Consider the following 12,368-nt stretch of genomic DNA (forward strand, 5'->3'; position numbering starts at 1 on the left):
GACTTTTTCTGAGCTTTACCTTCCAGATAGTAAGGTTTTGAGGCACCCGGGTGGCTCAGTTAGTTAAGCGTCCAGCTCTGTTTTGGTTCAGGTCATGATCTCACTGTTGGTGGGATTGAGCCCTGTGTTGGACTTCTCACTGACAGTGTGGAGCCTGCTTGGGATTCTCTCCCTGTCTCTCTGCTCCTCCCCTGCAAACGCATTCTCTCTCTCTCAAAATAATAAATAAAATAAGCATTTGAATAGTGAGGTTTCATTTTTAACTTTTGGTATTAATTTGTTTTATTGTGTATGGACAAAGAATGTGGCCTGTATCACTTCTGCCTTTGGAATCTGATTAAAGTTTTTTTTGGTGGTCTGATACATGCTCAATCTGTTTAAATATTCCATGGAATCTTGAAATAGAGGTCTGTAGGATCCAAAGTTCACTGTAATTGTCTCTCAGTTTAATCTTACTAATTATATCATTTAAATATTTTAGGTTATTTTTTAAATGCTTGGTTTATCAAAAATTGAGAAGGATGTTAATATTTGAAAGTAATTATTTTTTTCCTCTATTTTTGCATGCCTAACCATGCTTATCATTTACGTTTTAATATCTAATATGGGATATCAGTACCATACAACTGCTATTGAGATGAATCTCTTTAAATTTTCAAGTCCTCAAGAAAGGAGTGAAAAATGGAAGATGGAATTGAAGGAGAAATAGGGAGATGACTATAATGAAAGAAGCCAATGGAGATATAGGTGTCAGCTCCAAATATCAAATCAAAACCATGTGGTGAAACATGGGCAGTATAGCACAGTGGTTAGGAGCAGAGGCCCTGGACCCAGACTTCTCAGGACAAGTTCCAGGAGTGCAATTTAGTAGATTGTGCAGGTTACTGACTCCTTTATGATTCCATGTCTTTGAGTGAAACATGATGATAATAACTGTATCTGCCTATGGAGGTTATTATGATGATTAAACAAGTTAATATTTGTAAAGTGTTTAGAAGGGTGCTTAGCACATAGTAATATATAAGTAACTATTAGCTATTACCATCCTTCACATCAGATTCCTTTTGGTCCAAAGGTATTATAGAACTTCTAGGCATATAAGTGCAATGTCATTTGTACTCTTTCAGTCAGTCAGTATTTATTGAGCACTTACTCTTTGCAGGCACTATGTTAGTTACTGGGAATATAACGGACATACAAAGTCCCTGTGCTTATGGAGTTTACCACCCAATGGTGAACACAGACATGAATCCACTAATTTTATAAGTTAGTGTCAAATCGCAGCCATTTTCAGTGATAGAAAGGAAAGGTACACAATGCTATGAGCGTGTATCTGAGGATGCAGGATGTAGACTAGTCTGAAGGGTCAACTAATGGCCTTTCTGTGATGTATTTGTAATCGATGGCTTTGTGACAAATACTCAGTGTGTGAAACAATGAACACTTATTATCTCACAGATTCTGTGGGTCAGGAATATGGGAGTTGCTTAGCTGGATGGTTCTGGCCCAGAGCTTCTCATGAGGTTGCAGTCAAGCTGTTGGGCAGGGTTCAGGCATCTGAAGGCTTCACTGGGGCTGGATGATCCACTTCTGCTAAGGCTGATTCACATGGCTGTTGGCAGGAGGCCTCAGTTTCATAGTGCATGGGCCTCTCCATAGGGTAGCTTGAGGTATTTTCATGATGTGGCAGCTGGATTCTCCCAGAGCAGGTGATCCAAGATTGTGAGCAAGAAGGAAGCCTTGTCTTTTATGACCAAGCCTCAAAAGTCACAAATGTCACTTCTACTATATTCTGTTTGTTAGACTGAGTTACTTAGCTCAGTCCAGAGTCAAGGGGAAGATATTTAGGCTCCATCCTATAAAGGGAATGTCAAAGAATTTGTAGACATTTGAAACTACCACATGAGGAATTTTTTTTTTTAATTTTTTTTTTTTTTTTTCCTGAGATGGCTAGGATGAGTGTTGAAAATGTCCTGGACCAGGATTGACAGATATTTTTTTTTTTTTTTCTGTAAAAGGCCAGATAGTAAATATTTCCAGCTTTGCAAGGTCATATGGTCTCTGCTATAACTACTGAACTCTGTCACTGTAGCATGAAAATCATAGACAATATGTAAATTAATGGAAATAACAGTGTTTCAATAAAACTTTATTTACCAAAACAGATGGTGGGCTGGATTTGGCCTGTGGGCTGTGGTTTGCTGATCCCTGTACACAAAAAGAGAACAAAAAGCGTAGAGGATTATTCCAAGCAGAATATACTGAATGTTTCAGAAAGAAAAGAACTGTTATGCAGTTAAAAATGTAAAGATACCTAAAACAGATTTGTTTTTTTTCATGTACTGTGTTTCATGTACTGTGTTTATTGCAACATTGTTTGTAGTGAATAAAAAGAGTGGGAAACACTTATTTACACAGATAAAATTTGAAAACATAAGTATTGTTGAGGTAAAAACCAAAATGCAAAAGCTTTGTGCAAGGTGGACAGCTAGCATTTATGTAAATTAAAAAAGAATGCACTCTGTTGTTAAATTTATACTATTTACAAGGACATACATATTTTCTAAAAGCACAAAAACATGCATGAGAAATATACCAACTTTTAGATAATGGTTTCTCTCCAGAAGAATGGAGATAGGGAGGGCTGTGGAACTCCAACAAGTTCTGTTATGTTTATGGTTTGAAAAAATTTTAAATTGTGGTTAAATACACAGAACATAAACGTTACCATCTTAACCACTTTTAAGCATACAGTTCAGTAGTATTAAGTATGTTCACATCATTGTGCAAGCAATCTCTTGCTCTGTACCCATTAAACAACAGCTCCATTATTTCCCTACCTTCAGTCTCTGGCAGTCAGCATTCTACTTTCTGTTTCTGTAAGTTTGGCTACTCTGGATACCTCATGTAAGTGAGATCATTCAGTATTTGTCTTTTTGTGACTGCTGTGTTTCACTAAATGTAATACCCTTAAGGTTCATCCATATTGTAGTATGTGTTAGAATCTTGTCCCTTTTTAAGGCTAAGTAATATCCCATTGTAATTATGTACCACATTGTGTTTATCCATCCATCTGTTGATGGATGCTTCCACATTTTGGCTGTTGTAATAATGCTTCTATGAACATGGGTATATACACCTAAATCAAAGTTTTGATGAAAAAAATGATGAGTTAAATAGTACCCTTTGCAAATATAGTAGCCTGAGACTCTTTCCTTCTTCTATTCTCCCACAGCACATTCCAGTCAAACTTGACTCACACTGTCCACCAAAACTGCTCCAGTCACTGTTACTAATGACCTGAGTGCTGCTAAGTCCTGTGGTCCATCTTCTGGCCTCCTCCCATTGACTTCTCAGCAGCAGTGATAAGAATATCAGGTTTGCATCCTGGACTCCTTTCTTCACTTGATTTCTGGGATGGTATACTACTGGTTCTCTTCATACCTCACTGGGATTCCTTCTCAATTTCATATGCTGCTTCCTCCTCACTTCTCAGACCCCTTAATTTGGGTCAACCCTGGGCTCAGTCTTCTTTCCTCTCCTCTTATTTCTATGCACAGTCCCCAGTTGATCTCATCTAGGCTCCCAGCTTTAGGTACTATCTACTGGATGATCCTAATTTTTTATTTGTAGCTCTTCTCCCCTCAAATCCAGCTCATATGTCCATCTGCCCACTGAGTTCTCCACTTGAATGTCTTATAGTGTCACAAATGTAACACATGCAAAACTAAACTCTTGGTTCCCATAACTCCCACTTCTCTCCAATCTTCCCTATCTTGGTATTCCAGCTGCATTCTTCCTGTTGTCCAGAATACAAGTCATGAAGCCATCCTTTACTTTTCTCTTTCTGGAGTCTCCAGGCAATCTATCAGGAAGTCAAGTCAACTTCACCTTCAAAACATGTCTAAACTCAGTTCTTTCTCTTTGCCTCCATTCTGTCACCCTGGTCCCAGACTCTATCATCCTTTGGTAGGGTTTTCCTGTTGCTTATTACTAGTCCTTATGGTTCTTCCCTTACCTCCTTCCTCAACCCCAAATTATACTGCAGTCCAGCAGGCAGAGTAATTTAAGGATGCACTTTATATTGTGGTTTGTCTTTGCTCAGAACCTTCCAGTGGCTTCCCATTTTTCTCAGAGTAAAACCAGTGTCCAGACAATGACTCCAGATGTAGAACTCACCTTCTCATCATCCTGCACCCCTGCATATCTCTGACCTACTACTTTCCCATCCCTTATCCAGCGCTAGCCAGGTACTTAAATGTTTGCTATTCTCTCTGCTTGGAACATCTGTACGACTGGTTCTCCCACATCTTATAGATTTTTGCTCAGATGTCACCTTTGCATGAAGCTTTTCTGATCACCCTATTTAAAATTACAATTGATCCCCTCACATAGTGTGTCCTGTTCCATCTTTCTGACTTATTTTCCTTTAAAGCACTTACAAACTGGTTTGGTCTCCTTTTAAAATTATTATGCCTCTCTCTTGTTGGAATTTGAAATTAAAAACCCATAAGGGCTGGGGTATCTATCTGCTTGGCTCAGTGCTGTATTTCCTATATGCCCTGCATCAAGTTACTATTTGAATATATAAATCTGGCATATCTTAAGACTGATGTGAGTAGGTGTTTGAGATTATAGTGTTACTTTCCTGTCAGCTTCTTCAATTGGTTTTGTCCCTCAAGAGTGATAACTTAAAAATATGGCCTGAGATTCTTTGGCACTTTTCCCTAGAATTGAGCAGGCTTGCAACTGCTTCAACCAACAGAGCATGGCAGAGGTGATGCTATGGGACTTCCAAGGTTAGGTAATAAAGGGCCATGCAGTCCTTGGCTTTGCTGGAATGTTTGCTCTTGGCATCTTTACACCTGAAAGTAAGAGGTGGATACCCTGATGCTGCCATGCTATGAGGAAGTCTAAGCCACGTGGAGATGCCATATACAGGTGTCACCATATATAGGTGGCAATTCTAGCTAAACCCAGCTTTCAAGTCTTCTTCCAGCCAATATACCATATACATCTTGGAATTGGATCCTCCAGTCCCAGCTGTTCTAGCCCCTGACATCATGCTTTAGAAACAAGCTTTCCCTAGTCTATCCTTTAGAAGTTCATGATCTAGAATTCATGAACATAATCAAATGGTGCTAGTCTGGTGCCACTAAATTTGGAGTGGTTTGTTCCATAGCAGTAGATTACTAGGACAGTAAGGGAGAGAGGTCAGATAAAAATAGTGGATAGAAAGTCAAGATTTGAGGTGTTTTTTTTCCTACTGAAGAAAGTAGATGGTGTGTGCAAACATTATTCTTCCAGTTTCATTTTGGAAGCTAGTGTCCATCCACATTAACTCACTAGACTCTAGATTCTCATTAACTGCCAAGAAATGTCATCCCAATGAACTACTTGAGATTTCATGTTTAAAATTTTGAGTTCTTGGTATGTTTCCATATTGGTCACCTGGAGGAGCTGGCAGTTTTAGACTAGCTATGGCCAAGTGAGTAATGAAATTATGGGGAAATATATAACCTGGGTTTCTGTGTCACAGTAAGATATTAAAGTTTTTGATGCTGCCAGTTTTCTTTTATTTTTATTATGTTTTTAGAACTGAGAATTGGTATGACTAGAAATTCCAGCCAGAGATCAGCATTTCAGAGTCAGCTGCCTATTAAAAATCTGGATGTTCTCAGGAACCTAGTGATAGAGCTTCTTATTCTGTAGCTCAGAGTAGGGAAGAGGTGTGCCCAAGGCCTCAGGCTGGGACTGTGGGCTCCTGACTCTCCACTCCCTGTACAGTGCCCTTTCCTCTCAGTAAGTGTTTTTTAGCCTGTAGTCTGGTTCAAAGATGAACCCCCAGGTATTGGACCAGGTCCTGTGAAGCAGCTGAAATGGTGCACACCGTTTTGTTTGTATGTGCTTTTGTACTCATTTGTAAAGAGAATCTATACCTTCCATCTAATTCTTGCAGAGATCAGTGACCCAGAAAAGTATAAGTCCACTGTACTTGATTAATACTGTCGTTTAAAAACTACCAGAGTAAGTTAAATCTTGTACTACCTCATATCTACATCAGATGCTTCTAGGGAAATTCTTTAGTTAAGATTAATCCATAATGGGTGCATCTTTCAGATAGTTAGGCATAGTTGAAGCACCCACCAACCGACACATCTTACTGTCAGTTTAGAAAAACTTGGTAAGCTCTCACACATTAAAATCACTTTTGTGATTCCAAAGCAACAAACAACACAGGGCTAATTAGGTATTATTTTTCCTTGTACCATTGCAGTAAAGGCAGAGAGGGCTGGGATCTTTACAGAGAGAGCCTGAAAGCACAGAGGCTAACTTAACAGAGGTTTATTTTTCACACACACCACCATCCCATGTTGGTGTTCAGTGACCTTTTTATATGGCATTTCAGGAACTCATTCTCCTTTTCTCTTGGGGTTCTACCAGCGTCTTGGGTCTTGGAGTACTTTACTTCTAGCCAGAAGACAGGAAAAGAGGGAGAATTGAGGACAGGGTAAAAAGTATTTATGGAAGTTGAGTTCCTAATTTCTGCCCATGTCCCACTGGCCAGAAATAAGTAATTTGGCACCATCATCATTGATACATGGGCAGTGGTAGTGGTGCTTCCTAGAAACACTCTACTTTAATGAAGAGGAGCACAAATCTTCTTGGTTGGGCAGTTGCTACTCTCTGCCACAGAGTGAGTGTTTTAAGGATGCTCAGTCTCAGAGATGGATGAAGTGTCTGAGATGGAACTTTCAGACCATCCATGATGTCTGCACGTGGATTACAATCTTCACTTACCTGACACTTTAGGAATTAAGGTGATCCTCAGAAACTTGAAGTCAGGATTGATTGAAATACAGTGTAGTTAAGATAGGAAAATTGCAATTTTCAGGTAACTGGAGATTTTGTTTCGTTTTACATTTTAAGGAGTGATGACACAGAGCGTAAGGACCCAGTCTTGATTTTGAGCTGGTTTACATTATAATGGAAATTGTATAATTATAGCAAAGAAAACTCTTTCCATTTTTGCAAAACTATTGCTACAAGTTTAGCTTTGTTATTGCATGTTTGCTCTAAAAAATGTTTTTGTGCTTGGCAGAAATTACAACAACACATACCTTTACTCTATGGTTTTTATTTTCTATTTGTGTTACTTAGTTGCATCTTAATTATTTTTGCTTATTTTATGCAGACTTCTCTCCTCAAATTATCTTATGATTTTTATTCTGGAATTTGGTTTGGCTATGGTATGAAATTACCACGAATTCGTTTCTCAGACTTTTTCATTAAGATGCTTTTAAAAAAATTTTTTAAATGTTTTATTTATTCTTGAGAGAAAGAGAGACAGAGCATGAATGAGGGAAGGGCAGAGCAAGAGAGGGACACAGAACCAGAAGCAGACTCCAGGCTCTGAGCTGTCAGCACAGAGCCCGACCTGGGGCCCGAACTCATGAGCCGTGAGATCATGACCTGAGCTGAAGTCGGACACTCAACTGACTGAGCCACCCAGGCGCCCCTCATTAAGATGCTTTTGATACATATGGATCAGGATTAGTGACATGTGAAGTGTTTTTCTTCTACCCCTTACTATGGAGGAACTCTGACAAGTGACTTACTGTCCATTTTTTCATCTGTGAAATTTTATTAGTCCAGCATGTACTCCCAAAAATCTTGGAAGTAACATCGAGGGCTAAAGAAGCTTTCTTTGGAGGTTGAATTCCTTATGTGATTCACCCAGTGGTATGCTGGAACTGGATTGGACTGGTCCATGAAAGTCAAAATTGGAAACTTGTTCTAACAGCTGACGTTACAAATTAAATATATAAACTGATGCCTGGGTGGCTCAGTCACTTGTGTCTGACTTCAGCTCAGGCCATGATCTCATGGTTCACAGGTTTGAGCCCTGCATTGGCCTCTGTGCTGATAGCTCAGAGCCTGGAACCTGCTTCAGATTCTGTGTCTTCCTCTGTCTCTGCCCCTTCCCTGCTCATGCTCTGTCTCTCTCTCTAAAAAAACAAAAAACCAAAAAAACAAAACACAAAAAAACAAACCTCAAACATTAAAAAAAGTTAAAAAAAAAGAAACATTGTATTAAAACTCATAATTTCCTATTTTTTTGTTACATTTTACTGTTATCTGTAAAATGAACACAGATAACAGTATTCTTGATGTTATTACATGTAGTTGGTCCATATGGTATAAATACTGTACAATAGGGTACTATTGTGCCTCTCTTCCCAACTTTGCATTCAGTGACACCACTTAGGTAATTTGAAGTTGGCCATGGTGGGTGCTGGTTGTTAAATAAATATTTACCAGTAGCCAACTGGACTCACCACACAGAGGTTTGATTCTCCATAGCATGATATTGAGGCTTGAAAAAGAGAAGTAGTTAGGCATTTATCCAAGGGATACAGGTGTGCTGTTTTGAAGGGACACATGCACCCCAATGTTTATAGCAGCACTATCAACAATAGCCAGCGTATAGAAAGAGCCCAAATGTCCATCTATGGATGAATGGATAAAGAAGGTGTGGTATGTATATACAATGGAGTATTACTCGGCAATCAAAAAGAATGAACTCTTGCCATTTGCAACTATGTGGATGGAACTGGAGGGTATTATGCTAAGTGAAATTAGTCAGTGAAAGACAAAAGTCATATGACTTCACTCATATGAGGACTTTAAGAGACAAAACAGATGAACATAAGGGAAGGGAAACAAAAATAATACATAAAAACGGGAACAAAACAGAAGAGACTCATAAATATGGAGAACAAAATGAGAGTTACTGGAGGGGTGTGGGAGGGGGATGGGCTAAATGGGTAAGGGACACTAAGGAATCTACTCCTGAAATCATTGTTGCACTATATGCTAACTAATTTGGATGTAAATTTTAAAAAATAAAAAATTAAGAAAAAAAAAGAGAGAAGTAGTGCCAGGGACATTGTAGGTAATAAAGGAAAGCTGCTTTTTAAAATATAATATAATATAATATAATATAATATAATATAATATAATATAATATAAGTATAGTATAATTTTTTGTTTTTTTTAAGGTTTATTTTTGAGAGAGAGAGAGAGGGAGGGAGAAAGGGAGAAGCAGAGAGAGAGGGAGACACAGAATCCGAAGCAGGCTCCAGGCTCTGACCTGTCAGCACAGAGCCTGATGCAGGGCTGGAACTCACGAACTGTGAGATTATGACATGAGCTGAAGTTGGATGCTCAACTGACTGAGTCACCCAGGCGCCCCTTTTATTTTTATTTATTTAATGTTTTAAAAATGTTTTTAAAATTGTTTTTGAGAAAGAGAGAAAGAAAGAGAAGGAAGGAAGGAAGGAAGGAAGGAAAGAAAGAAAGAAAGAAAGAAAGAGAGAAAGAAAGAAAAGAAAGAAAGAAAGAAAAGAGAGAGAGTAGGAAGGGGCAGAGAGAGAGGGAGACACAGAAGGGAAGTTGCTTTTAAGGTCATTCCTTCAGAAAATTTCTGCCATTACCATGCAGCCTAAAAATGACCAGTATTGCTGGGTTATTTTAGACCAGGGCCTCCAAAAGGACACAGGCTTTCTTTTTGTCTCTATTCATAAGATGGGTTTGGTAGTACTTGACTCTGTATCTTCCAAGGATATGTTAGGGAAAAAATGTCTTTGTGAGACCATTTTGAATAATTAGGAAGCACTAATTCAAATTCTTCTCAAATTGGAGGTTGAGAAGTAGTTTTGCACAAGTTTGCTGGTGTGTGCCAGTGATGACTTTGGGAAGAAAATATGCCGTATTCCAGAGCTGTAGTGGTGATTTTCCAGGGCTGGTTCCTAGACATGTGCACCGTGTTCCATGACCAAGTCTTCTTGGGCCACTGGCAAATAAGAACAATATAATGGGATATGGGCAAAGATTGCTTGTTTTATTATCCTGGGAAGGATTATCTTTTATTGTGGAATTCTGTTTTTCTGGCAATACTTACATTGTTATGTTCTGTCTTTATGAGATGGTGATGATAGTAGACGGTAGTGGTGGAATGAGATTTAATTTTAATACCTTTCCTTGGAAAAGCTAGAAATCATGTTAGTTCTCTTCCCTAAAGCCAAGGTAGTTTTTTGTTTGTTTGCTTTTCATTTTTAATGTCTGTGGCCCAGTGGAATGTGAAGGCCTAGAACTACTTCATGTTGAATTTAAATGATTTTTCTGGAAGCAAATAAATCTTATGAAATTACTCCATAGGTGACTAGTATCAGTGGCATGGACATGTGTGAGCACTGTTGTTTTTTCCTCTCATTGGCTGCTTTCATAAAACTGTTTATAATTATTACTAAGAAAATCAAAGTATAAACTGAACAAATCTTATCTTTATGTCTTCTTCTGCCAAGGCAACTTTCAAAGTCTTTACAGAACTGTTCTTTGGAGAAGAGGCATAAAAAAAGTGAGCCTTCAAGGTTAAAATTGTGGTTATGTTGCTTGCTTTTTACCTGAAGTTATATTTGTCATATTCCAGAAGTTCTTGGGTCTGCATCTGGCTTTAACCATTTTTGTATCCTCTCTAACACTGTTGATATTAATGCCAATTTTAATTTCTTGGCATCATGAGTGTATAAACATATCACACACAGATGTGATTTTGAACAAGGACCGAAACTGTAAATTAGGAAGCAAGATATTCACAGGGTTTCATCACATCAGTTCACTCCAAAAAGTAACACAGTTGTACTGAAAAGGTTTTAAATTGCTCATTTCAAACCTACCTCAGTAGCAAAATGCCATGCGTGCAGTGGATTTGCAACCACGTTAGTCATTTTCTTTCCTCCGTTTCCATGCTGTGTTTGTATTGGGAGCACAGAGAAATGTAATTTAGTAAATTATGATTTGATGGCTGGGCAACAGCCCCAGTGTTGAACAGTATTTGGACTATGATTACTTGCTGGCTTTGTCACAGTTGACATTAATTATTGATGGAAGTTTCAGAAATAGCGCATGTGCCAGGAGGTTTTCACTGGAACGCAGGCTCCAGGCAGGAGTGATGCTAAAGAGGGTGGGGGGAGAGGCACCTGTGGCTTGTTTATGTCTGTGCACAGCAAACCTGCACCCGGTGGGCTGTGTGGTACCTGTGTAAAGGTCATGGTGTAACGGAAGGATGAACCGTCAGGCTTATTTCTATCGTGTTCCTCCACAGGAATTGCACCGAAGAAGCCAACTTCAGCCGGAGCCAGCCAAGACGAAGGCTCTCCAGACTGTCATTGAAATGAAGGTAGGAGCTGTTCACATTTGTCAAAAACAGCTGTGCCTCCGGAGTTTGTTCTAACTTGATGGTGCCTAACATAAACACTTGAAATGAACCTTGTGTTTTTCTCTAGGCACCCTGGTGGGTGCTTTTCTTCTGGATCTTTTTGCTTTCTTGGGTACATTTAATTTATTGGTCCTTTAATTAGGATGCCTTTTCTGGGCAAAAGAATAAAGGACTCAAGTATCCCTTGGCTGAAAGGAGGGGTGGGTTCATTTCCAGAGCATGGCCAATGCTTTCAACCCTAGGGGAGGTTTTGTGTGTGCTTTAAAAGGAAATTTCTAAAGCTAGAATAATTTTTTTCCCCCTTTTCATTCACATTACAATGAAAAGATATCTTAAGAAGCTAAGGTTTGGCAAAGAAGTTGACTTACATTCAATGAAGTCCTTAAATAATTAAAACTGTGCTATCAGGAAAATGTACTTTTCAAAGAATAGTACTTTCCCAGGACTCCAGTATTTTCTCCTAACCAAGTCTGGAAGTAATAATAACTTATTAAGTACTCATAACATAGCTGTGGAAGCATAGAGATATGCTATTTAAATGAATTATAGATCCTCCTGGATGGATTTAGGGCATTTAAAGAATAATGAAATAAATGATGATGGCTAAGCCATGATGTATGATTAAGAAACAGATCTAAATGAAACCCATTGCTTTGTCAGTATCTAGAAATGTAAATAAAGGTTTTTTACTTTCAGTGTTTGCCAGAGGGAAGCAAATAGTGTTTATCTTAAGAGTAAATAATTCTTGATTTAAATTGTTTCATGAAGAAAAACATAACAGTGATGTTTACAATCTGATAATTCCATACTTGAATTTAACACTTGAGAGTTTGCTGGTCACCATTAGCCTACAAGAGAATTCCGAAACTTGCTGATAGGATAATGATTTTTCTGTCTTTTATAGTGTATGATTTTGAATTGTTTGCCAAAAAATCCCTAAGTCCTGGAGAAAAAGAAATTAACACCAGCTATTGAATTTTTGTCATGTACAGTTCTGACTTAGGATTTTTTTTAAGGTGTTTTCTTTTCTTTTTTCTCTTTCTTTCTTTCTTTCTTTCTTTCTTTCTTTCTTTCTTTCTTTCTTTCT

The 12,368-nt window shown here is 38.3% G+C and overlaps 1 protein-coding gene across 17 annotated transcripts in view; it reads left to right on the forward strand.

The window, feature by feature from the left end:
* Window positions 1-12,368, forward strand: part of ERC2 (ELKS/RAB6-interacting/CAST family member 2) — a 939,781-nt gene that overhangs the window by 282,420 nt on the left and 644,993 nt on the right. For all 17 annotated transcript variants that reach the window (XR_005784479.1, XR_005784476.1, XR_005784477.1 and 14 more), the window contains one exon: window positions 11,168-11,242. Coding sequence is in view for 14 of the 17 variants with exons in the window: in XM_040454749.1 (XP_040310683.1) it covers window positions 11,168-11,242 (75 nt within the window). In the remaining 3 variants the exon portion in view is untranslated. The remainder of the gene's footprint in view (window positions 1-11,167; window positions 11,243-12,368) is intronic.

Source organism: Herpailurus yagouaroundi, unplaced genomic scaffold (assembly GCF_014898765.1).
Source record: "Herpailurus yagouaroundi ecotype Mexico unplaced genomic scaffold, PumYag 213, whole genome shotgun sequence".
In the NCBI taxonomy this organism is placed as follows: Eukaryota; Metazoa; Chordata; class Mammalia; order Carnivora; family Felidae; genus Herpailurus; species Herpailurus yagouaroundi.